This window comes from Ictidomys tridecemlineatus, chromosome 10 (assembly GCF_052094955.1).
Source record: "Ictidomys tridecemlineatus isolate mIctTri1 chromosome 10, mIctTri1.hap1, whole genome shotgun sequence".
Lineage (NCBI taxonomy): Eukaryota > Metazoa > Chordata > Mammalia > Rodentia > Sciuridae > Ictidomys > Ictidomys tridecemlineatus.
The window spans coordinates 129,817,030-129,844,794 of record NC_135486.1 but is presented as its reverse complement, the minus strand read 5'-3'; the positions used below and the strand labels follow the sequence as shown (position 1 = coordinate 129,844,794).

General features: G+C 39.2%; 1 protein-coding gene across 3 annotated transcripts; it reads right to left on the bottom strand.

Annotated features, from left to right (window-relative positions):
* Positions 1 to 1,366: 1,366 nt before the first annotated feature.
* Cdr2 (cerebellar degeneration related protein 2) lies at positions 1,367 to 25,829 on the bottom strand. Of its 3 annotated transcripts, none has more exons than XM_040277339.2 (5): positions 25,617 to 25,829; positions 16,714 to 16,826; positions 5,085 to 5,233; positions 4,673 to 4,834; positions 1,367 to 3,234 (listed from the first exon to the last, which is right to left on the bottom strand). In XM_040277339.2, the coding sequence occupies exons 2-5, from the start codon at positions 16,750 to 16,752 to the stop codon at positions 2,370 to 2,372; spliced, it is 1,215 nt and encodes a 404-aa protein (XP_040133273.1). In that variant the 5' UTR covers positions 16,753 to 16,826; positions 25,617 to 25,829; the 3' UTR covers positions 1,367 to 2,369. The 3 variants fall into 3 exon arrangements, with proteins under 3 accessions (XP_040133273.1, XP_005323798.1, XP_021581122.1); XM_005323741.4 differs by having other exon boundaries at positions 25,389 to 25,827; XM_021725447.2 differs by lacking the exon at positions 25,617 to 25,829 and adding an exon at positions 10,890 to 10,979.
* Between the last annotated feature and the right edge of the window lie 1,936 nt (positions 25,830 to 27,765).

Genomic DNA, 27,765 nt, shown 5'->3' with positions numbered 1-27,765 from the left:
TTTATTATATATAGACAACCCCAAGGAAAGCTGAGTATGGTTGTGCATGCCTATAATCCCAGCTACTCAGGAGGCTGAAGCAGGATTGTATAAGCCCAGGAATTTCGGCCACTGCAGACAACATAGCAAGATCCCCATTTCAAAACTAAATAAGAAAAAATTGTTTACTGGCACAAGTATGAGAGAATTGGCATCCTTATCCAGAATTAGTGGAAGAGTGTTCCTAAACAGGAAGATGCAATAGCAAAATGCTCTTATCTTTTTGCCTTTACTTCCAATAATTTATCTTCTCAACTCACAAATTTTTGATATTATTTATTATGAACTTATTAGTATAATAAAATGATCTACTCACTGGGGGTTATTTAAGTGAATTATGTTTCTTCAGACTGGGATACTATATAGCTATTAAAGAATGTTAATCATCAGAAATAGATAGCTCAATAAAAACAATTCAGAAAAATGTTTATTTTCTTGTTTAAAAATGTGGGATGGTTTTTAAAATGTCATTTAAAATATTTTACTTATTTTTAAAATCTTAATCCAAAAGAAAATCTAACTTAGAATCAATGCTCATCTTAATTTAAAAAGTATGTTTTTGTCCCTATGATTAAATGACCATGTTTGGAGAATCACATGAAAATTGAAAGACCTCCTGTAGAGAAAAGGCACCAGAGGGAGGGAGGGAGGGAGGGAGGGACAGCGGAAATACCGAGGAACGAACTGATCAAATTATACCGTTATGTTATGTGTATGTACAGATACGTAATAAACCCACTATTACATACAATTATAGTGCAACAAAAAATATGGAAAAAATTTTTGACCTACAAGCAACCCAGTTTATATGACTGTGGGGGGTAAGTTATGTTTTCTATTTTCCTAGTGTTAATGATGTCAATACAGGTTCATACTATTTAGTCTCAGAATACTTTTTTACTACTTGATAATGCAAGAATTGGGTAAAGATATGCTTTGTTACATATTTTCTATATGATATCAAAAATTCATTTAAATATTTTGCTGTTATGATTTTCAAAAAATCACAAAATATATGTACTTATGAAAAAATATTGTCAATTAGCCAAATATTATTAATTCAGAATCAAGCCAGACATTTTAGAAACAGTACAAATTAGAGAGTATATAAATTTGAAAAATTTTTTTCAATCACATAATTTTAATGAGCAATTAGCAACAAATGAGCAGAATTTGTGCTATTAGTTGGGTGTGATGGCACATGCCTGTAATCCCAGTAACTCAGTAGGCTGGGGCAGGAGGATCACAAATTTGAGGTCGGCCTCAGCAATTTATCAAGGCCCTGAGCAACTTATTGAGACCCCGTCTTAAAATAAGCAGTAGACCATTTTCACAGGTAGCTTTATTTGGCTTTTAGAAAAATATATACAATAATCAGAACCTCGGTTCTCTTAAATAGTTTTAAATTAAAAGTATGCAAATGAGAGTAAGTGTATTTCCACAGTTAGAACATCAACACTGCTTAGTAAAGTAGCAGGTGGGAAATCCTGCAGCAAGTCAAAACCATTTACAGGAATTCGAAGAACTGAGCAGGAGTGGCTCTAGCAGGCAAGCTGGCCAGCCAGACCACATCTGGGGGCGGAAGGGATTTGATCTTTCTCCTTTAGCTTAAATTTGGGAAAGGAATGAAAGATTTACACAGTCACCTATCCTAAAGGCTGTAGCTTTGAGTAAAAGATTTGAATAAAGAGGGTGGAAAGCCCTCTAGGACATATACTAATAAGCTTTGATCAAACCAAAGCTTGCCATTTGAATTTGGTATTCAGATGGATTTGGATATATTAGGATTATCTGTCAGTCACAACTCAATTGGTGGATATAACAAAACTTGAGGGCTTGGAATTGTCATTTATTCTGGATTAGACTCCCACTTTCTCTTGAACATTCTTCCAAAATGAATTCACAGTATCCAACAGTGTTTGCAAAAGATATTTCGGTTTGGCAACCCTGACTTCTACAAAGTTTTGAGAAGTTGAGCAAGGAGGCAATAGGAATTGCTTAGCTTTGTTCCAACCCTGCCCTTTTCCCCCACTACAGTAACTCCAAGCCAATTTCTCCAGGAGCATGGATGTCCCTCAACTGGCTCTAAGGTGTTTCTAGGAACTGCAGCCTAATGAGTGCGCCAGCCCAGAGGCCAATTTATCATGGGATTTCCTACAACACTTAAAAGGAACTGAATTGTAGAAATGACAACAGTTTTCTCGCTGTCTGAATTTGCTACATAAGCAAAGCAATGAAGCATATATCATGAGCAACATCAGCCTCTGAAGTCTGAATGGGAGAGGGTTGGTAAAGACACAGGTAAGTCAGTAGTAGAGTTGGAGACTCATTTAGGAATAAGGAGTGAGAGAGCGGTATTTTGTTCTCTGTGCATCTATTTCCTGCTTGCTTTTCTCAATGCAATTAAAGATCTCCTTAAACAGTGCTTTGTATTCTGGTGGTGCCGTGGTACTGGGAGAACTGATGGGCTCTGGGGTAACAGAGGCAGGTTCCCAGCTGCTGGCACTGGATTCAGACTGGGTGTTCACACCCATCAGGTCCTTGGCCAAAGCCCTGGAGGTCTGCACAGCCTTGTGGGACAGAGAGTCCTGTTCCTGCTGGCACTTCTTCAGCAGGTCTTCATACTTCACCTTCAGAGCACTGTATTGAGTGTCCACTTCATGCAGAAGGGAGATGCCTCTCTGCTTCACAGCCTTGGCCCTCCTGATGCAGGTCTCCTCGTGGCCCTTCACAATGTCACCCCCTGCCAAACTGCTAAGGACCGTCTCACTGCAGCTGCGCTTGAGAGGCTTTCTATGTGCCTCTGGCACAGTCAGGAACAACTCCTCCAGCAGGGTCTGGCTGGGCTCTTTGAATGAAACAAACAGAGAGTCTGGCACCAGCTTCTCAACCCCATTCACAAAAGGATGCTCAGCCTGCAGCATCTGCCGCATCTCTGCCACCTCAGCCTCCAACTCCAGCGCCCGCGCCCGGTAGGCATCCGTGGCCCCCAGCTGCTGTTCCAGTTCATTGTTCTCCTTCAGCACGAGCCCGTACTCCTCCTCCATGGTCATCCGCTTCTGCCGCTCTAGACTCAGCTGGGCCTGCAACATTGTCACTGTCTTTTTCAAGTGCTGGTTTTCTTCCTCATCAGGGCTTTGCTGACTTTGCAAGGAAGTGATCTTCTCAGCAAACACATGGTCATAAACAAAGTGTCTAGGGGAGAAATGGTGAAGGAATACAGCACACAGGTCAACCAAGCGTGCAAAGGAAGAGACTGGGTGTTTTTAAACTAAATCTAAGTTATTAATGGACCTTTATTTATTTATTTATTTATTTATTTATTTATTTATTTATATGTGGTGCTGAGAATTAAACCCAGTGCCTCACACATATGAGGTAAGTGCTCTATTACTGAGCCACAATCCCAGCCCTTGAACTAAATCTTTAGTGGAGATAATGATTGATATTCAGTTTATTTCAAATCAGAGTAGAGGTTCAAGTGAAATTGTGAGGCTAGGAAATAAACACATGAAAGCAAACAATTTTTTAGCCCTATTTTGTATTTTATTTAGAGACAAGGTCTCACTGAGTTGCTTAGTGCCTTGCTTTTGCTGAGGCTGGCTTTGAACTTGCAATCCTCCTGCCTCAACCTCCTGAGCCTCTAGGACTACAGAAGTGTGCCACCACGCCTGGCTTAAAGTACACTTCAGAACATTCATTCCCAAAGACCACAGCATGACAGCTGCCTTCCTAGGAAATACAACAGCCCAGAGGGGTTCATGCCTTTGGCTGTAGAGCAAATCACCTACACAGCTGACATCTGCCTCCCACACCCCATCTATTCTGATCTTGCCGGTTGCTGCCTGGACCTGGAGGGTTAGTTTTAAAAGCTCTCTAGCAATTCATAACATTCAGGCAAGGTTAAGAGCCACTGCTATTATGACTTTTAACCAGCTTTTTACCTTCACTTGGAAACTCTAATTTAGGTCTGAGGGAATGTTGGTTATTTTCACTTTGAAAAAATTCCACAGGTGATCTGGTGGACAGTCAAGGAGAACCACCACCAAATGAACAATGGTCTCTCTCCTGTTCTGTCCTGGGCAACTTGGAACTGTATTTATTTGTGTAATTATAGCAGGACTGCCTCTCCACTAAGATGAAAGCTCACAAAGGCACCACACATTCCTCATGTATGGCAAAGCATTTGCTGCATATCAGGTGTTGAATAAATAGTTCTTAAAGATTTAAACTCATAACTCTAAATTATAAAAGGCATTTCTTCAGGCAAAAAAAAAAATATTCTCCTGGATTTTTGTTTTGCTGAAATTCCCATGTTTTTCCTTCACTTTAAGGCAAAATACAACTCAAAAATCTGTACTCTATCAGAAGTATTTCTAATCTTACATGAAGATTTAACACATTAAAGGTAATAAAATAAATGCTCCTGAGACTTTCCAAAATGAGTTTTCATAAAATTACTAGTACCCAAGAATTCAAATTTGTATGTTTAAATGGTTTTGTTAAAACCACTGGTAGTTTAATAGCCAAGTGCCATTCCCCCAAAATGGTACTTTTTAAACTACTGGAATCCAGGATGTGTCAATGACATGGATGTTTCAACTTATAAATCCACAGAAAAGTAGGTTCTTACTGGCGGAGGTCATATAGTTCCTTCAGACAGGAGAAGCTGGGTGCAGATTTCTCCTGGTCACATTTCCCCTGTCTTCTCCCTTGGCCAGATGACTTCAGCTCCTCCACTTGGCTCTGGAGGTGATCGATGTTGGTTTGTAGACATTCAATTGTTTCAGTCAGGCTGCGAGGAACACATAGAAGCCAATCACTCCTTGTCATATTATATTAAGGACAAAAGCAGTGGAGAGATTTTAGCCACGCAAACTGGGCTTTTCTAATTGGAAAGGACTTACAGTTAATCTTCATTCTCCCAAAAGAATTAAAATTAAACTTTACCCACATTGACCCAAACCCTCTACAGCTATGTGTACTCCAACTTAGACAAAATGACTCCTCTATAGAGTTTCCTCTATAGATTCTAGAAAGTTTACCTCAGAATTTTTTGCTGTGAGGCCTTGCTTTCAGCAACTAGCTTTTGATTTGTTTCTTCCAGTTCCCTTGCTGTGATATCTAATTGTTCGTAAACTTTTGCATGCTGTTCATTCATTTGCCGTAGAAGCTCCACCTGCTTGGTCAGATACTGTAAGAGAAGATAATTGCAACAAGGTGACACAAGCAGATACAACACTGGGAGGGTTTCAACCCCAATTCTCTGTTTCTCTCAAACCAATTAGTGTGGGGTGAGGACTGGTGCAGCACTTTATCTCTGGGCTCAGCACCCTCCTGGCACATCCACGTGCTTTCCAACCCAATAGCTCCTGTAGCTTTGTTTTAGTTTTATCAAAAAGCTTCATGTCAGGCTGGGGATGTGGCTCAAGTGGCAGCGCGCTCGTCTGGCATGCAGGCGGCCTGGGTTCGATCCTCAGCACCACATACCAACAAAGATGTTGTGTCCGCCGAGAACTAAAAAATAAATATTTAAAAAAAAAAAAAAAAGCTTCATGTCACAGGTATGACCAACTCAATTAATGGCCACTGGTGCCTGACTCAGAGGCTGAGGAGTGGGCTGATAGTTCTAACCCCCTAATCACGTGGTTGGTTTCTCTGGTCAGTGCCTACCATACTACTCCAAAAATTTCAAGGGTTTTAAGATCTATATGCCAGGAACCAGAGACAAAGACAAGTGTATAATTTGTATTATACCATAATACTTTAAATCCCCCCCAAACTGAAGTTTTTAGGGGCTATAGCTCAGAGGTAGAGTGCTTGTTTGGAAAGTGTAATAAGGCCCTGGGTTCTAAAACACCAGCACTACAAAAAACAAAATACAACAAAAAACCTACCTGACTTAATAAAAAACAAACACAGAGCATCCTTCATATGCTGAACTCCCTCAATGCCTACCAGTATTCCTATGTATCATGAGGTTGGTCTAATTTTACAAAGCACATAACATGCAGAAAATTAATATTCCAAAGGAAAACATAGTGAGATATGATAATCCCTCAGGAGAAAAAGCTTGGAAAGCAAGATCCAAGTTCAAACAAAAATACCATGCTTAAAAGAAAAAAAGAAAGCCTAATGTGTAGGATATTAGATGATTTTCTCTTAAAAAAAATCAATTTTTTTCTGAGTGAGGCGTTCTGGGCAAAAAGTAATGGAAAATACATTAATTTAACCAGAAAATTTTAGTTTAATATGCTTCAATGACCACCATTATTTTTAATTCTATTGGGTGTTCTCACTGTCATCCTCCTTGTTTGTGAAACTGACCAGATTGTTTTGGTCCTGCTAAGACTTCTTTCTAAATGGCCAGGTTATGACAACAAAGGGAATCATAATCTTCTTGAGACATTTTATAGAACTCTTCAAGTACCTCCAGGGCCAGTAAGTAGACTTCTTTCAAAGAACAGGGCTAAATGATTTTCAATGGACTCTTAACAGTGTTGGAAAAAGTATCTATGGTCTCTTCTCAAATCTAGTTACATAACTGAGCAATGTGTTGAGCTACCACGCAGCCTCTCTTTAACTTTGGCTTTCTCATCTGAAACTCTTAGAGCCAAAAGTGTTTTGGCATATTCTTTGCATTTTAGAAAAACAACATGGTGTGCAAGCATTACACTTCTGCAGTACCCCTGTGAGGCTGAGCAGGACCATGGAATCAAGCATTAATACTGGGGCTGGGGATGTGGCTCAAGCCGTAGCAGCTCGCCTGGCATGCATGCGGCCCGGGTTCGATCCTCAGCACCACATACCAACAAAGATGTTGTGTCCACCAAGAACTTAAAAATAAATATTAAAAATTCTCTCTCTCTCTCTCTCCTCTCTCACTCTCTCTTAAAAAAAAAAAAAGCATTAATACTTCTGCATCAAAAAGTACAAAGACTGTGAGCAACCTTGGATCAGTTAAAATCAAGACCTGCTGCCAATGAACTTGCTGCAAACTTAAGTGAAAAATCTAGGTTCGGGGCTGGGGGTGTGGCTCAAGCAGTAGCACGCTTGCCTGGCATGCGCAGGGCGCTGGGTTCAATCCTCAGCACCACATAAAAATAAAATAAAGATGTTGTGTCCACCGAAAACTAATAAATATTTTTTAAAAATTCTCTCTTTAAAAAAAAAATCTAGGTTCACAGGTCTTTTGGGTTCAGAATTGATAATGAGGGTTTGTGAATCTATTAGTGTAGATTGAGAGGATTAAATGAGGTTAAGTGCCCACGCAGCACAGTGTCTATGAAAATCTGTGTGTGTTCTTTATTGCCTCAAACCCCACCAGTTTCTTTTGATCCCTTGAAAAATCAACCTCAAATTCTCATAGGGGAAGCTTTTTCAGAACTGTAGGACTGGGTCCTTAATTCTTTTTTTTATTATTAAATATTTATTTTTTAGTTGTAGTTGGACACAATACGGTTATTTATTTATTTTTATGTGGTGCTGAGGATTGAACCCAGGACCTCGTACTTGGTAGATGAGCACTCTACTGTCGAGCCACAACACCAGCCCCTGGGTCCTTAATTCTACTCTCTTGTTAGCAACATCATTGGAGGTTCCTGTCATTGATAGGATATGTATGCAATCCCTGAGAAAAACTGCAGTGGGAAAAATGTTCAGAATTACAGGAATATATATGTTCACAGGCATATTTTATATGTGTGTATATCAATTATATACATACAAAGCTGTAGAAATCCTGTAAGCTACTTTATATGGAGTATAAAGCCTCACATATTATTTGCCCGGATTCACAATCTTTAAAAAGGTTAATGTATAATCAGACAATAATTTATTAAATTACAATAGGAGCTAATCCTACCAATGACTGGAACACATAAATGGCATGTGAAAAGCCAATTCATGAACTGAAGTTTCTTAGTGGGCACAGGATCAGAGTGCCTGATTGAAGGCAGTGGTACATAGCTAAGAACCAGGTTTGAGTCAGATCTGGAAATGAAGCCCAGCTTTGCCATTTATACATGGTTAACTTGATTTTTCTGAGGTTTCCTTATCACTACCTCATAAGGCTATAAGATTAAATATATATTTGGAGGGACCATGATGTGTCTGTCACACCACAATATGCCTCTTTGGTATAAGAACTATTGGGCTGAAGGCAATTAAGAAGATGATGCAGGAAAGTTCTCTGCCCTTCCTGTATCTGCCTAAAAGCAGGACATAGATTTATACAAAGGGTATCCCCACCTTCCCTCCCTACCAGGCAGAACAAAGGTTAACCACTAACAACTTTAGACTCTCATGGGCCAGATCAGCACCAGAGGAGTCTACATTAACAAGCTTTGTCAGCCTTTGTCCATTATTTATTTGCCTTCCCATAAACTGCTGCCCTTGGAGTCTTTTTCATCCAGTTGCCTCTCTAAAAATTTATTGTTCTTTGTTAATATGCTAAATAAGATATATATATGTGTGTGTGTGTGTTAGTAACTCTGTTGTTTTTCTTTTGTTAATCCGTCTTTTGTTGCAGGGGTCTGTTCCAACAAAGAACTCAGGAGTTCAGGAAAGATTATTTTTCCTCCTCCAAATATACTACTATATGAATGTACATAAAGATTAATATTTGTAGAGTCCAGCATGGTTTCTGGCATATGGTAAAATTGCTCAATAAGAGGCAGCTAGCCAGTGTCATCTTTCTTTAAAGTTTTCACACTTTACATATGCTAAGATTCACCAGGAAGATTTAATTACGTGCACAGACATGGTGATGGGGATGGATCCCAGGACCTCACATATGCTCAGCAAGCACTCTACCACTGAGTTACATCGCTGGCCCCAAACTTTGATTTGTAACCTTAATACTTACCATTTTCCTTCTTAGGACTTAGCTTGCTTGCAGTTATTCACATTAAGATATATTTTAGCTACATCATTACAGCATTTTTAAAAATATGCTTTTAGTTGTAGCTGGACAAATACCTTTATTTATTTTTATGTGGTGCTGAGAATCGAACCCAGCACCTTGTATGTGCTAGGTGAGCACTCTACCACTAAGCCACAATCCCAGTTGTCATTACAGTATTCTTTAAAAAAAATTTTTTATGTGTTCTTATAATCATTAATTCCCTGAAATTACAAACTAGTTACTTTGCCCCTTAACTTTTCTACAGATGGCTAATCTTACCTATTACATTTTAAAACTTTTTATTATAGCTCCAAATACACATAAATGCAGAATTGTTTAATAAATTCCCACATACCCATAATCTAGTTTAACAATTACCGATAGTCTTATAACATCTCTACTCTCTTCAATCTTGGTCATTTTAAAGTAAATCCAAGGCAGTATTATATTTCTGAGAGAGAAAACTTTAGATTTTAGCATAACCACAATTCCCAAGGAGGAAAACCAATTACTTAATGTCTATCAAATTGCAACATTTTCTTAAGCAGTTTTTCCAGCTTCATTTGCTTGATTTAGCTATTGATTCTTTCTTTCACACTCAGGGTGCTTTTATTAAACTTCAAGAGTTGCCCTACAGTAAGGCAAGCTCTTCCCTCCTTTAGGGCCTTTACCCTAACCTCCTCTCTCCCAGGGGACACGCTCCTCTATCAGGGAGTAGTAGTAGTCTGGGTCCACAAATAAAAGAGGGGTTTGTGAACACGGATGGGGAAGACAAGATACTTTGCTAATTCCTAATTGAAATTGAGCATTTCCTGCGAATATGAATGGAGGCAACAAAACACTAATAGGACTGGGGGTATTTGTGACTTCATCACCAACAGAAATCACAGGTATTTTCATATCACACTGTAGTAATGGTAGAAATCTTAATTGCTTAAGGTAGTTAAGAGGATTTCGGGGCACACACACACTAAAAGCTTAAAAACTTCTGTTATTCCTAAGGGCTCATTTCAAACATAAGATCCTTATAGAAGACTTTTGGGCTGCCTTGCCTAAAGCAGCACTCCTCGTGAGTCCCTCAAAACAACACACCAACAATTAGATGAACTGTTTACTCACTAATGTCGCCTTCTTTCTCAGAAGGAAAGGTTCTTGTATATCTGTCTATTCCATTCCTTACACAGAGTTGTGACTAAAAAATGTTAGCAAAATGGCAATTTCTATACTTCTATTCACAACCTCTCAAATCTCTCATGACATTTCAGTCTTAATTGAAAGATTTTGAGATGGGCTTTGGTTTTAGCCCTCTTGGGAAAAGAGCCTATTAATCACTAATTCTCTCCTCCTTCCCCATTTCCAGATTATTTCTCTGCTTATTCCCAAGGCAACAATACCTACCAGTAACCTAAGGGGAGACATTTACAATTCTACCACCCACTCCATGGGTCCCAAGTCACAGACTCATCTTACCAAGTCAATATGCAAATAATTACAAATAAGTACAAAGCAGCTATTAAAAAAAAAACTATCGAAAGCCCCCCTTATTTGATATAAAAAGCATGATAAAGACACAAGGACACCATTAAGAACTTGTGATATTTTAGTCTCAAAGGACTTGGGTTTGAAGATAAAGAATGGCGAAGGAGTTTGTTTAGATGCAGTAGTTTAATCTTATGTTACACATCAAACTTAATCAGAAAAGCCTTTCACTTCTCCAGTATTCAGTTATATGTTACAAAGAGTCTGACTAATTTGGTCAGCAACTTAAAAATTTGATCTTTAAACAAATCCTGTTGTAAGTCAAACATCAACTCTTAATTCTATGGAGTCAGATGCCCTGCTTTCAGGTCTGGTCTCTAAATTAGTGTTTATTTTATTAGTGTTTATTATTTTATTAGTTCCCCCCGCCCGAATCTGGAAGGAAATTAATTTGCTTATTTCCTACCATTCCTTCAAGGTACAGACATGCTTCTGATGATCTGATTTTCTTAATTCAGGATCTCTGACTCAGTCTCAAATGAATTTGACTTCCATACTAAATAGCAGAAGAAAAGACGTTTTAAGCAAAACAGTGGAGAAAGGAGGACACAGGGCAGCAGAAATGCAAGCAAAAATGACAATTTACAGCCAGAATATTAAAGTTTAAGTGCCTTGGGTTATCTTACTGGCTAGGACTTTGCACAGAAAGTCACCCCAATCATGAGTACAAGGTTCTTGTCCTGCACAAAGGCTATAAAACAAACCACTTTTATTACTGAGGTAAGCCAATAGAAAAGAAAGGCCAGCAGGATTATTTAACACCTCTTTGCAATTGCAAAACCCTAACGTGGACTGCCAAGGTAGACACACACAACCCAAACTAAAAACACACATGGAATGAAACAAAATGGAAATTTGGCTTTCCAGCAGTGTTGGGATTATCCTTAAATGAAGGATTACAGCCCAAATCCTCTGAATTTAGCATCAAAATTATTTTCCATAATAACGAAAAAATATTTCCTATTACCTTTGAAAAGCCTCTTTCCTCTGATTAATATATTTTCCCTGTAGGAAATTTGGGGTGGGGAGGGCATGACTGTAAAAATCAAAGTCACCTATAATTCTATTAAAAGCTTGGCTTGCTTTAACGATCTCTCCAGTAATTCAAGAGGATTTATTTTTTTTTTCAGAATTAAGATTCTTTCATTATAAAAATTCTTAGTACATGGGTATAAATAAACTCTGCACAACTTGCATTGTCTAAAATATATCACTTGCATAAACTCATCCCCTTAGAACAACTACGTATCAATGTAGTATAAACATTATTATCACATTCCACAATGGAGTAAACAGATCTGAGAAGCAATTTACATGGCTAAATTCTCTAGCTATCTGCAAATAAAATTGAGGTGTACACCTCAATCTCCTAACATCCAGGCCAGAGCTCCTTCCACCTCTTTTACAATCTCCAGAGGTAGGCAGCTTGGGTATAGCTTGATGGTACAGTACTTGCCTAGTGTGAGTGAGGCCCTAGATTTAATCCCCAGCATGCATAAGTAAATAAAAAAATCTCTTATTTAAATAAACAATTCTCCTAATTATTCAAAGAGCCTTATAAACTTTTTTTAAAAATGTGTTAACGTTTGGGCTGGTGTTGTGGCTCAGTGATAGTGCGCTTGCCTAGCAAGCATGAGGCCCTGGGTTCGATCCTCAGCACCACATAAAAACAAATAAAGGTATTGTCTTCAACTACAACTAACAACTAAAAAATAAATATACTCAAGCGGTAGCACGCTCGCCTGGAATGCGTGCAGTCCGGGTTCGATCCTCAGCACCCCACACCAACAAAGATGTTGTGTCTGCCGAGAACTAAAAAATAAATATTAAAAAAAAAAATTCTCTCTCCCTCTCTCTCTCCTCTCTCTCACTCTCTCTTTTAAAAAAAAATTCTCGGGCTGGGGATGTGGCTCAAGCGGTAGCGCGCTCACCTGGCATGCGTGAGGCCCGGGTTCGATCCTCAGCACCACATACAAAGATTTTTGTGTCCGCCGAAAACTAAAAAATAAATATTAAAAAAAAAAAATTCTCTCCCCCTCTCTCTCTCTCCTCTCTCACTCTTTAAAAAAAAAATGTGTTAATGTTTTTTTTTTTACCTTTATTTTATTTATATATGGTGCTGAGGATCGAACCCAGTGCCTCACCAGTGCTAGGCGAGCGCTCTACCACTGAGTTATAATCCCAGCACTATAGACAGTTTATCTGTTAAATTTCTACAAGTATTTATTGGTTACCTACTATGTGTGAAAGACCATGAATAAACACAGCAATGTTTTAATTGTTGCAAAGAGAAATGGGAGGGGGGATAAAATAAGTCAAGAAATAAGCATAAAATACAGTAGAATACTGATAAAAAAAAAAAGCACAAAATGCTTTAAAATTCTATAGAAGGCTTGTGTGATGGTAGCAAAGATTGTGTCAGATCCTACTACTCTCCACAGCTTCTCTCTCCCATTAAAAAAAAGAAAACAAAACAAAACAAAAAAACTTTGCTCTAGACTCTTAAAAAAAATAGAAATTAGCACTGAATAAAAGTGACAGGTTCCAGACTTCTCTGAAGCCAATGGAACTATTTCTTTCAATAGCTTTTTAAGCTACACCTATCAAAAATACTGATCATTTTTTATGAGAATTATTTGAAAGTCACAAATAGGTTTTGCATGAATATTTGTGGTAGTATTACAAAACAGCCTTTGGCAGTTTCCCAGTCATTTATCTACTGTCATAATAAATCAAGAATTTGGGATTTCATTCAATATTTATTTATTTACTTACTTACTTACTTCAGGGATTGAATCCAGTGTGGCTTAACCACTGAGTCACATCCCCAGTCTTTTTAAATATTTTATTTAGAGACAGGGTCTTGCTAAGGTTGGCTTTGAACTCAAAATCCTCCTGCCTCATCCTCCTGAGCTGCTGGGATTACAGGCATACACCATTGTGCCAGGCTGAGTTTCGGATTTTATGTAGTATTTTCATCAGTTATGCACTGACAACTCTTTATTCACTCTGACTAGTTTGTTTCTGGACCATTTGTCTCAATTTAAATTTTTCTAGGTGGTGGGATATAAGAGCTGACTTTTTGGTTTTCAACTATACTACTCTAAATTTAAATAATTATCATTTATTAATGAGGAAACACCAGTATATTCTAAAAAGTTATTTTAGGATTAGGAATGTAGCTCAGTGGTAGAATGTATGATTATGGCATCAGGCCTTGTGTTCAATCCCAGCACCAATTAAGTAAAATAAAAGGTTAGTTTACCACTCGTACAAGTGATTCCATTTCTGTAAAAGTTCAAAAACATGCTAAACTTATCTAGGATGTCAGTGTTAGGATACTGCTGGTAGGGTGGTGCCTGGACAGGCTGATAATGCTCTCCTCATCTGGATGCTGGCTGTTTACTTTATGAAAAAAATTTGTTTTCTTCTTTATTTTGTTTATTCATTTTTACCACTGAGCCACAACCCTAGCCCCAATCTTATGAAAATTTATCAAACTATACATAGGATTTGTGTTCTTTTTCTGTCTGTATATTCTACTAAAAAGTTTTTAAGCAAAGAGAAAAAAATTGATGAAGTTTAAATTAAGGAAAAGTCCTTATAAAATATTTAAAGAGGGTTTCCTGAAGGTTGCAATGAAAAGAGGTACATAATGCAGGGGTCACATTTAAGTAGGGAATCAGGCTCTTTGGCTGACTGGCTACTTTTACATCCTTTGTTTTAGGTTACTAGAGAGAACCCTCTCAGAAGTCTACTTGTGATCTGTACGTAAGTCTTCTGGGCTTGGATATGCATAAGCAGGCAGAAACACAGACTATGGGAGTCCCTCCTGACAAGTGGGCTTTGTCAGTACTGCTCCCATCTCATTTCCCTGTTTTGTCCCATCCTTATTTATTTTTATGACGAGATTCAAAGAAAGAAAGAAAAAAGAAAAGCCAGCCAGCCATAATAGCAGTGAAGAACTCTACGACAGTAACTGTTCTTAGCCCAAACCAGTTTTGGATAAAGAACACCAAATTCTTCAATGCTTAAAGTTATGAACCAGTGGACCACATCCTGTTTTGTCTCATCAAAGTGTTTCTAAACTAAATTTGCTTGAATATTTAATTATATATTTATCATTAAAATCTGAACTGTATACTTCATTTCCATTATGCTTTGAAACATTTTATGAATGACATTAGATGGAAGATTTGAAGAATCTCAAAGATCTTTGGATTCTGTCAGAATGTAAACAATCTGTCTTAACTGCCTAATCCTCAATACCACAGAAAAGGTAGAAAGACAACTTAATCTATTTTCTCCAATGGCCCCAGAGGCAGAACACCTATAAAAGCTCATATAAAGTATATAATACATAATAGTTACATATTATATATACTATTAATATAATATATGTAAACTCTAGGTTATGATTTCCAATTTATTTTAATGTACCTGTCAATTTTACTGAAATATTCACAGAATTGAAAGCTTGTAACTTAATGAGTTAAATCACAAAGCAATGTGTTTGTAATATAACCAATAGGCATCCTCTCCCAATTACACAAATATCTGGACTTCTTTCATCTATCCTTGGGAGATATGTTAAAATAAGTATCAGTTTTAGAATTTCATTGATATGTTCATAGGAGACATTAACACAATATATTGAGACTATATTTCTATCCAAGTACAAATAAATGTATCTCACAGTGTATAACAGTCTACGTTGCTCCAGGAAATCTTTCAAAGAGTTGAAAGACAAGGTTTAATGCGCTTGCCTGGCATGTGTGAGGCACTGGGTTCCTTAGCACCACATAAAAATAAAGATATTAAAAAAAAAAAAAAAAAAGCCAGAACAGGAAAAGATTTCCTTGACTACATGTAACACTTGGCTAGTTCAACAGTTTTAAAATACCTGGTTTTCCTGTGTCTTTAGGTTTCTGACAAACTATAAGTTGTTAAATTCAATTTAGGGTATAGCATATTTTATGTTCTTATTTATTTATTTTGGGTACCAGGGATTGAACTTAGGGGCACTCTACCACTGAGCCACATCCCCAGTCCTATTTTGTATTTTATTTAGAGACGGGGCCTCACTGAGTTGCTTAGTGCCTCGCTTTTCCTGAGGCTGGCTTTGAACTCACAGTTCTCCTGCCTCAGCCTCCAGAGCCGCCGGATTACAGGTATGTGCCACTGCACCTCGCTGTTCTGTTTTTAATGTAGGATATGCTAAAAATGGTGCGGAGTGAGTTCAAAAATCTTTACAAATTATCCTTCCCTAGAATTATAATTGGAGCTAGAAAGTACTAATTATAATGAACTGTGTCACTATTATGGAGTCTTATATCTTGCTACTATTATGGAGTCTTTTATATCTTGCTAGTTCTGGGTCTACTGTACCAAGCTGAGGGAAATGAGTTATAATTGAATTTAAGTGTGAAGCTTTTTGGGGGGTAGGTGGAAGTTTGGGGTATGAAGAAAGTTGTTCTGATGGGGCAATTATTGGGTTAATAGCAACAATTATCTTCTTTATAGTCAAGTGGCCTACATATAACTAGGTTTCTTTAATGGGAACATTTATAAGGTCATAGCACCTTCCATTTTAAAGCCTTAGTCTAGCATCTTTCATCTTAAGTTTAAGTTAGGCAAAAAGTAATATTTTAATGAAATCCACCAAAAATATAAGTAAAATCAAGATAACAGCAAGGAGAAAGAAACATATACTTTATGATTCTTTGATACATTATGAAATCAGGTACTATAATTTTTGAACACCTAAATCCAAATTTGGAATGGTGTTTGGAGGAAATGAGAGGCCACCAAAGAGTGGGTATATAGGGAACTTCCAACAGTATGGATAGTTTTCTCTCTTAAGCTTGATAATGGGTACCTATTGAAAGCTGGGAACTTAATAAGTTAAATCAGAAAGCAGTGTGTTTGTAATATAACCAACAGGCATCCTCTCCCAATTACACAAAGACTTACGTATTTTTTTTTTTTTTTTTGCTTTATATATTAGTAAATTTTGGGTTCACTTCACTAAGTGTACAGCAAGATGAAAATCACATACTTATGTACTGGGAAAACCTACAGAAAGTAGAAATCAAGTCTCCACCTTTCTGATGGTTTTTATTCTCAAAAAAGAATCTACCTTAGAATATTGTACTTCTAATTGCAAGCATTAGTGTAGGAGTATATGATTGCTACACATCAAAATGCAATTCTCCCACTGAGGACATTACCTCAATTTCCTGTAACTGCTCCTGATTGGTTGTGTACATCTGCTGAAGAGAATCCTCCAACTCTGTGTTCCGATCCAGTAATGTCTTCCCAAGCTCAGCAGCAAGTTGGAGATCTAGCACAACAAATAAATCACAGAAATACAAATGAACTCACTTCAACATTTTATATAAACCAGTCCTTAAAATAAGAATGAACCAACATTTTATATAAACCAGTCCTTAAAATAAGAATGAACCAATACATACAAGTCAGATCAACATAGAATGGCCCAAAGAAAACCAACTTCTACTTAAAATTACTTGAACTGGGATCTTTAGTCAGTGGAGTACTATCACATACTTGAATTACTTAGATGACATGAAAAATAGCAATCTACTTTATGGAGATGTAGTTATTAATTTGGGGATGATTCTCAGCATTTTGACTTCTAAAATTATAATTATTTGCAAGTGAAATAGACTGACAGTCTACTTTTTTGGATGGACCCTTGAGTCAACATACAGACAGATCTTTCAGTGATTTCTAAATTCTAATGAATCTGGCTGCTGTAAATAAAATTTGTTATATATCCTGGACTCCTAGTGGGACTAAAAATTAAGTAAAAAAGAAAAATACAGTATCAGTGAAAAAATTGCCCCAGGTCTGTCTCTCTCTACTTCTTTCATGTCCTTCTCCAAGTTGTGCAAACCAGCTAAGCAAGCAGCAAGATATTTTTTGATTCATACTTCCATTTAGCATATAACCATATATTACTTTAAGCTTAATTTCCAACTGTATTTTTTCTTAGGCATATATGTACATAAGATAGGATTTGTTTATGCTATACATAACCCCAGAAATTAAAACTTAGTAATAAAAAAAAGACACTATTTTAACATAGGTAACTGAAATACTTATCTGCACAGTAAATTTTATGGCCAGTCTCCTTTGATATAGTGGAAAATGTACTGCACTCTGAGTAGGAAGGTCTGAGGTCCAATTCTGACTACGCTTTACCAGAACACTTTAAGATGGTGACTTTATCAGTCACTACATATAATTTTCTTCAGAGTTATTAAAGCAATGACTCTTTTGTCAAGATAAGATTGTAAAAATCAAATGAAGTAAGGAAGTACTTTACAAACTGTGCTATAATACACAGGCAAAATATTACCAATTAGTATCCAATGATTTACAAATCAGTACTTTTGTTGCTAGGCACTATTAAAACTCTGGATCTAGAAAAGTGCATAAAATGGATGAAGTTCCTGCTTTTTGTTGACATTCCCAGATTAATGGGGGAAGGCAGATAGCAAAAAATTACTAAATTTACAAACTTGTGATAAATACCATTCATACATACATACTGACATTCAATAACATCAGACAATACATTCTAGGCACTAGGACTACTAGGAACTCAGATAAAAAAATTCCCTACTCTCATGGAGCTTATATCCTTATTTTTCCCAATAGGAAAAAAATGTCATAAAACATATAATAAAGAGAATAAGTGCTAAAGAGAACATATAAAGCAAGGAAGGGTTACAGGAGGAGTGTAGATAAGTTGCTGAATTTTAAAAACATGACAAGGGTGACATTCCAATCAAGATATGAAGGAACTGAATAAATGACCTACCCAGATCTATCTAGATGAACAACATTCCAGGCAGAGGCAAACAAGGGCAAAGACCCTGGGAGGAAGGCTGATTGGAGATATTAAGGAAGCCAAGGAGGCTGAACAGAATGCGTGTAGAAGGTGGGGAGTCAAATCAGAGAGGCCTGAAGGTTGACTCACTTGCATAGGACCTTACTAGGGAGGTCAAGATTTGGCTATTACCTCAAATGTGATAGAACCCAGCAGAGGTATGACAAGATCACTCTGGCTGCTGTGTAAACAAAAGGGACAAAGGTAGAAGCATAGTGACAGAAAAATGAAGCAATCAACTGAATGAGAGATGATGGTGACCTGTACTAGGTAGGAGAGATGGAGATGGGAAGAAGGAGCAAGGTTCTGACACGTTTTAAAAGTAAAGCTATCAGGATTTGTTGACCAATGTGATATGGAGTATAAGAGAGATAAGTGGGGGAAACCCCTCAATTTGGTTATAACAAAGGCCTTATTGATTTATTGCAGAGGGTGGGGGTACTGGGGATTGAACCCAGTAGTCCTTAACCACTGAGCTACATCCTCAGTCCTTTTTATTTTTTATTTTGAGACAGGGTCTTACTAAATTGCTTAAGGCTTTGCTAAGTTGCTAAGCTGGACAAAGAGACAATTTAGAGCAAGAGGTCACAAGATGGATCTCTCCGAGGAAACAGCTACAGCTTGAAAGATGAAGAAGTCACCATGCAAGAACTAAGAAAGCACTTGGCCAAGCAGCCAGTAGGGGGAAGCTGATGGAAGAACATGAGAGATGGAGTGGGAGAAACAAGGCAGAAATCAGATCAGATAGGATTTTATAGGCCATGGTAGAGAAATTTTGAATCTTATTCTAGGTATGATGGAAAGTCATTTCAATTATATCAAAATGTGTACATGTGTATATCTAGTTGTTTTGTTTTTGTGGTACTGGGGATTGAACCCAGGGCCTTGTGCAAGCTAGGCAAGAATGCTTTCATGGAGTTACATCCCCAGCCCTTTCACTTTTATTTTGAGACAGGGTCTTACTAAGTTTCTCAGGCTAGCCTTGAACTTATGATCCTCCTACCTCAGTCTCCAGGTATTTGGAGCATGTGCCTACATGCCCAGCAAAATGTATTTACTATGAACAAATATTTACTATGAAAACAGGGAACCTCATGTGAATTTAAACTGAATTTTTAAAGGTTGACATTACTACTAAGATTTAACCTAGAATAAGTGGTAACAGAAAAGCAACAACTTTGTTACCTAGTAATGTTCACCTGAGTGCATAATTGTTATTCTACTTGTTTGGATTTCAGTGGGAAAATTCAAAGCAATAACATTTACCACACATCACTCCAACTCATTTTAAAACATTTTACACCATTTTAGACAAAACAATATTGGTAGACAGGTCTAAAATACAGTCTCTTCTGATTTCGATATTAACAATGTTTAAAATGTCTGTTACTATTATTACATTAAGACCTCAGGGCTGGGGATGTAGCTCAGTAACAGAGCATTTGCCTAGTGTTCATGAGGCCCTGGGTTTGAATTAACAAAAATGTTTACAAACTTTTTTTTTTTTTTTTTGTACCAGGGATTGAACCCAGGGGCACTTAACCTCCAAGCCACATCCCCAGCCTGTTTTATTTTTCCTTTTGAGAAAAGGCGCTAAATTACTGAGACTAGCTTTGAACTTGTGCTCCTCCTGCCTCAGCCTCCTGAGCTGCTGGCATCACAGGCATGTACCACTAAACTTTTTATCTTTACAAGGCATGTCACCCAGTTTTTAAATGACGTGATCAAATAAATCCATACAGTAAGTCACAGGTAAGACAGAAGTTACTCAGTCAACAGGTTCTAATTTCCTCTCATCAAGATTCTCTATCATCCACATCTGCACAGTTTTAAGGCTAATGAAAGGGAGTTACACATATTCCTTTAAGATAGATGATACAGGGGCTAAGGTTGTGGTTGAGCGGTAGAGTGCTAACCTAGCATGCGCAGGGCACAGGGTTTGATCCTCAACACCACAAAAAAATAAAATAAAGGTATTGTGTCCAACTACAACTAAAACTATAGATACATAGGCAAATAGATAGATAGATGGATGGATGGATGGATGATACAAATTTCCCTAGTTGAGGGACTTAGTCTTGTTTACTTGTTTTCACAGATGGCAATGAGACACTAGAGTTCAACAATTTGGATATTTATTGCCCTCTCTGCTAGTGAAAAGCATATATAGCCCCAGGCAAGTTAATATCTTGTTACCATGAAATGCAAAAGAACCACATATGGCTGAGAATGAAATAAATATTCTATGCTCAGAGTGTGCAATGTGTATACATAGACCCACAAAGAAACCATCACAATATATTAAGACAAAGCATCAAAGCATTACCTAAGCATTAATGCTTTACTTCTGGCCTGTTGAAAAGTGATAATTTCTCACTGGGAAGGATCAGAGACTCACCAAGAATGTTCTTAACTAGCAATCAAAAACCAAGCTGAAAGAAACCTCTTCCAAATCAATTGAGAGCTGCATCAGCCACTTTTCATTCAATTATGAAACTGCTTATGTTACTTAATAGCAGCTAAGGACATCTTCCCTCCATCCCAGAATCAGAGGCCAAGTACTCTTTAGTAAATAACAAACAAAAAAGAATTTGAGACTTGTCCTTATCTCGATCCTTATTTTCAGTTAAACAATACACCCAACTGGTTTAGTAACCTGAAGTCTCCAAGTCTCCTAAATATTTCATAGGATGTTTAGAATTCTAGCAAGTCTCAACTACAAGAAAAGCATCTGTGAAGTCACACTGTATAATAGGACATTACTTCATCTGTTAGTTTAAAGATGTTGGAGGGTTTTTTTTTTTTCCTGGTCTTTAAAAAAAGTTTGTTTCCTGTTGTGTAGCATCTGGCTTCCATAACCAAAAGGAGCCAAAAGCTGGCAATAAGCCCAAGGTTTTCTAAATAACTAGTAGAGGGAATAGGAGAATATGGAATGTCCTTTATTTATATTTTTAATTAAGGCATGCACACACACACACACACACACACACACACACAAGGAACAATATAGTTTCAAAGCCTTGCACACCTGTTCATTTCTATTTTATGATGAGGATTTTCATTCTCTTTTCTAAATCCTATTGAACTGGCCTGGCTTAGGCAGACTTTAAAAATATCAGATTTATGGCATGCTTGAGAATTGCAACACTATCAATACCTTCATATGTTTGATATTCTTTTACTAATCAGTAAAAGAATGCAGGTAATATTCTATCTTAGTGGTGTAAACTGTTAGCTGTAAATAGATATTCACTCAGCTTTGAGCCTTGAGAAAAAATTAGCACAAGCAGCTGAGTGAATTTTTCTTTCTTTTTTTTTGGGGGGGGGGGAGGAGTAAAAAGACCTTTCTTCCAGAATTTTGAAATATTTTAAGTCCCACTGTTAGTATATTTCCCCATTTTACTTAAGTTTCTTTCTTTCTGTTTCCATACTGGGGGTTGAATCCAGAGGCCCTTTACCACTGAGCTACATCCCCAGTCCTTTTGATTTTTTTTTTTAATTTTGTTACAGGGCTTGCTAACTTTCTGAGGCTGGCCTTGAACTTGTGCTCCTCCAGCCTCAGCCTTGAGTGGCTGGGATTACAGGAGTGTGCCACAGTGCCCAGCTTTATTTTAGTTTCTTAAAAAAAAAAAAAGAGGAACAACATATTCCCAGGTTAGCTGTAGTCTGTAGCAGTAATTCAATAACATTAGGGCTGAAAGCTTTTCCCATTACAAAGTCAAATGCGTCACTTGGTGACGCTTCTGTTTAACTCCTGTTGCCAACGTTACTATAATTGGGAACACAAAAACCTGAATATAAACATCAAGAGAAATGATGGTGCCAGTTTTAATGACCCTCCAAACTGTGATTCAGCGAATTAGGTGCACATAAGGAAGATGTTACTCATCTTGAAAAGAAATTTTTGGATTCCTTTAAACTAAGATGTCATTTGCTGATCTACATACTAGAAACCTAATCCTTATTCTAACTTGCAGAGCTTCACCAAAGGACAATTATAATGGCAGTTGGTGTAAATGAAAAATCAGTCTCTGATTTCTTTCCACCTGGTTCACAGGGGCCCATTTCAAAGAAAACACCATCATTACCAACACAGAAGGTTCCTGCTGTCCCAGAAAAGATCATACCCACAGAGATTATTGTCAGTATTCCCACTGTGCCAACCCGGCCCTCTTGACAAAAACTAGTCTCTCTATCCAAGTGTTTTGAAAGCAAAGGGGTTTCTCCTTTTCCCTATACTCAGCTTTACATGTTTCTAATAAGGTATGAACAGGAGACAAGAGTCTACTGAGTTTAGAATTTTTCTGCAGTTTTACTTTAAATAAAAATGCTCTAGAAAACTTTGATACAAGGAGGACTCAATCTATTAGGTAATGGCTTCCATTGCTAAAGGTAAAAAATTTAGTAATGGTTAAGGCTTTGAGAACAGGACCTTTAAACATTGTTTTAAGCCACTCCAAATAAGCCTAAGTTAACAGGATTATAAAAAAAAAAAAAACAGATGTCTACAGATAAGATCCCATTAGACCTGCTTAATTGATTTGTTTCAGGGACAGAGTTGCTCCCAAACTTTACTCAGTAACAAACATCTATTGATGACCTATAATGTGCCAGGCACCATACTGGGCACACAGCACGAGGCAGCATCAACAGGCTTCTATAGATTCCTAGAAAGAACATCAACTTCCTGAGACTAGGAATCCTGTCTACCTATCTAGGCACCATTGGCCCCAGTGCCTAGATTAATATCTGACATAGAACAGAAAATAAATTTTTGAGAAATGAACAAGATTTGAAATCTGTTAGAAATTCAGTTCTAGCTGGGGGTTAACTGAGTGGTAGAACATTTCTTAGCACAAGTAAGGCCCTGGGTTTGATTCTATGCATCACATAAAAAGTTCAGTGGGGGAAAGATATCCTTTTGTCCACACTGCAGTATTCATTCTTTCATAGGCCATATTCAAAAGTTTTGATTGTTGGAATTTCCCATCTTCTATTCCTACCCCATTTAGTTGAGTGTCATGTCAAAATACCATTGTGATAATGGATGTAAAAATCTTTTGAAAAGTGCAGAACAAATTCCAAATGCAAATCAGCAGTTAAGAGGTTCAGAGGTTCTTTAAGGCTTGTTAAATTTAAAGCTCTGATGACTTTATTTTGATCACAGATTAAGGAGAATTCCACATGGAAGCCCAATGTGTTGTACTTGTGTACTTGCTTCTTAGTTGATTGAAACAGTAACTGGTTGTTTCTGATAACCTCCCACAAAGGAGAGTGCAGTGTGGATTAAAGCACCTTAATGGAAGAGAGCCATGAAAACAGTAATCCTGTATGAGTGCTTTAGTTTAGTCAGCCAATATTACAATCAAGCTTCTATTATGATGAGCTAACTATCAGCTAATTGTGGGAGATTTAAAAAAAGCCTATCCTTAAAAATTATGTATGCTTCTTATACACAGGAAAAAAAAATATCTAGCTTTGATTATACAAACTGCTTGATTTATTACAGGGAAAACTACTGCAATTGCATGAAGTTGCCTCATTAATCTTAAAGTATCAAAGTAGGCCATCAATCCTTATGGGGCAAACCAAAACAACAGTCGTTGAAATATATGATGAATTTGTCTTTGGGGCATACAGAAAATGATGGCAAATATTGTGTTGCAACTGCTAATAGCTAGACTATATAAGCATAATGGTGAACCACTTTAAGTCACTGAATGTTAATTTAAGAAATCATCTTTTCCCTAAAAAGGTACTTGGGTTTTTTCAAGTCTATCAATGGTAGCATGAACAAGCATCATCATAATTTAATATGCAAGTAAATGAGATGTTTTCACTGAAAGCTTAGAGATGACATAATTGTTTACATAGAACTGCACAAACAGAAGATGCATGAAAAAAAATCGTGAGGATTATTCAGTATAGTGGTTAAGAACGTTTGCTCTGGAATTTGAAGTGAAACTCTAGCTCCCCCAACACTATCTACTTCTACCAGTTAACTAGTATTAGAATCTCCTATCAGCATCTAGTGTTGTAAGGAGGATTAAATGAGCATCTGTGTAAACGGCCTATGAGTGTCTGACACATAAAAAATGTTCTCCAACTGCAAACTTCTGTTATTAATATGCCAAAAAAAAAAAATCTGGCTCCAAATCGAGGTCTGCTGTAAGACTGTCCTCTGGAGATACCAACAACAAGAAATCCACGTGCACATCTGGCATCTGCTGAACTACACATAAAGCAATTAAAACAAAAAAAAACACGGTAATAACTGAAAAAGCTGGAAACTGGGATGGCCAGGAGAAGAGAGGGTTTGAACACTAACTATGATTCCCCATTCTGAGTTTGTGGGTTTAAAAACACCTGTTTCCATCTTTGGCTTCAGGAAAGCCCCTTAACCCTTTAGCCTCCGCTTTCCTCGTCTGGAAATGGAATAACAAAGGGTACTCAGAGTGAAGATGCGGATTAAAAGGACAGTAGGTGTGCAAAGGCTTGGCAGAGCGCCTGCCCTACAGCAATTCTACTGCCGCCACCTGCGGCAGCTCCCACTCTGTGCTGGCCATTAAGGGCGCTGTTAGGATTCTCAGAGGAGGCGGCGGCGGGGTCGGCAGCCTAAGGGGCGGCTTCCTTGGCTCTGCCAGCTAGAGGGGGCACGCTGGTTCACCCCTCTCCGCCTCGGAGGAATGCGGCGAGGATTAAATCGGTTAATCCACGGAAAGCGTTCCAAGCAGTGCCTGGCGTGGATTTCTCACTCAACGCGCCCCGGCGATCTTTATTAGAGCTGCGCATTAGCAGGGCCGTGGGCCCGGCGCAGACGCTTCCTGCGGGCGAGATGGGCGGGCCCCGCCGCCAGGTGAGCGCGGTACCTTCCCGGCGTCGGCATCCCCGACCGCGAGCGAAGGCAACTTTCTAACAGTTTCGCACCAGCAGTGCCCCGCTCCCCGCCGGGCCTCTCGCCCACCCGCGGGGCGACCTCGCCCTCACCTTGCTGCAGGTCCCGGTGGTCGTACCACGGCTCGTCCTCTTTCATCTCAAACTCCTCCACCAGGTTTTCCGCCAGCATCTCTGCCGGGGATTCCAGGGGCAGCGTCCCCCGCCGCCGCCGTCCCGCCTCAGCCGCTGCCCCGGGCTGTTCCCCGGTCCCGCCGCCCTCAGCCAGAGCCGCCCTCGGGCGGGACGCGCCTCCGCCCAGGCTCCGCCGCGCCGCCTCACCACAGCTACTCGCTGACCGCCGCCGCGGCGGTCCGCAGAGCTCGCCGTCCACCGCTTCCCGACTCCTCTCACGCCGCCCAACGGCCCCAACGGCCGGCGCCCCGGCGCCCCGGCGCGAGCGCCCCGGTTGGCGCCCAGAGCCGGTTCCTCACGCCGCAGCCCGGCCCAACGTGGCACTTTGGCAGAACCCTCCCCGACCGGGGATGCGATTCAAACCCCCGGCGGCTCCTTGACCAATCGCGAGCGGGCTGCTGGCCGAGCGGCAGCAACCTTGCCCAATCGCCTTTCATTGTAGGTCCGCGGCTCGCCCGGTCCCGAGGGAAGTCAGCCAATGGTGGCTTCGGAAGAAACAAAGAAGGCGGGGAAAAGGAGAAGGGGTGAGGCCGAAGGCCCCGCCCCCTCGCCTGCGTTGTCTCTCTCTTGAGAGTGCGCTCAGGGTTCCGGTGTGGAGGCAGCGGCGGCGGCCTCCCCGGCGTCTGTGGTGGGTGTTCCGCCCACCAGTCAGTGGACGAGCTGCGCCGGCTGGAGCTGCGTGGACTCTGGCCTCCGAGCAGTGGGAGGTTATTGTCCCGCGCCCTTAGTGCCAACGGGAGGGAGGCATTGAGGGTGCCAATAGCCCGAAGTCCGCTGCCCCGCCGGCCCTTCTCTTACCTTGACTCCCAGACTCTCTTGGTGAAGCGCAGAGACTCAGGGTCGATGGGGGAGTTTAGGGCTGAGAAAACACCCTGTGAGTGTTAGCCGTTTCCTCCTGGACATCTGAGCTCTAGCGTCCAAGCCACTGGGAATTGTTCTATGCCCTCTAAAAGGACGGGCACCCGACCCGCTTGAGAATCTGGGGGGCGGCGAGGGGGGCGGTTGAAGCAGTCTCCCTGAGGAGAGAGAAGTGCACAGTTTTGCATACGATTTTTGAAAGATTCGTAGACCACAAGCTAAGATCTGGGGGCATGCCATTGCACCTACAGAGGAGAGGCTGCGTGCGTCCCAGGCTTGATGGCCAGCAGGGCAGTGCACGCCCTTCTCCATAGACATAGCACAGTAAATACTGTGTTGAGCTTTTAACATCATCAAGCAGACCTAACACCCTCCAAATAGGGTGACAGAAGGTCAGTATTCTCCAAGTGAACCTAACAGTGCAGCTTTTAGGAAAAGAGCAGTGCTACTGTTTAACGTGTATGGAACAAAAGATGGAGGTTGAAATATATTATTGAAAGATTAGCTCTAGAACAAAAGGTCATAATAACTACCAGGAAATCGGAGAGAGAGGTGAAGAGTAATGTTAGTTAAATCTTCATCAATCTCGGCAGTGAGTTGATGACGCCTTAAGTTGATGATTCAATAATTCCTTCCCACAGATGAGAGAGCTCTCAGAACTAAAATGGGAAACAGTTAAAAGTGCCTGAAGGGAGAAGTGAGTTGGGACTGGAGTTGCATTATACATCTCTCTGTGATTTATTTTTTAAGCCTTACATTGTATTAAAAATAGGAGAAAAGAGAGAAAGGGGAGATACTGCGGAATAAAATTGACCAAATTGTTATATGGTGTGCACGTACAAATATGTAACAGCAAATTCTGCTATTGTATATAATTATAATGTACCAATAAATTTTTTTCAAAAGCTATGTAGGAGTAGGAGAAATTGTTAGGAAGCAATTATAGATCCTCAAACTTACTTTTGTCTTTGTATAAATTAATAAATACTTGGGTGATTTGGGGAAAAACTCAAAATAGTCTTGTGGGTAATAAAATGTAGAGTCCTCCTTTCCATTCTTGTTGGAATCAGGGTAACAAGTTGATGCTTGACATGTAGCCTGCAGGCCCCAGATCTTGGGAGAAAACTTGCCAATGCAAGAAAAGCTCCCCATTGTGAGGGTATTGCTGGAGGTATTTCAGCCTTTCAGGAAGGCTCCCCCCTTTTAATGAAATCAGTATTTTTTTTATAACTTTATTTATTTTTATGTGGTGCTGAGTATCGAACCCAGGGCCTTGCACATGCGAAGAGAGCGCTCTACTGCTGAGCCATAACCCCAGTCCCCTGGAAGACTTCTTAATAGAATAAAAAGCATTATGGATCTAGACCTAGGGTTAAACAATCAAAAAAACCCCTCAAGTTCTAGTTGCAGTTGACACAAACAGAGAAGCCTTTAGCAA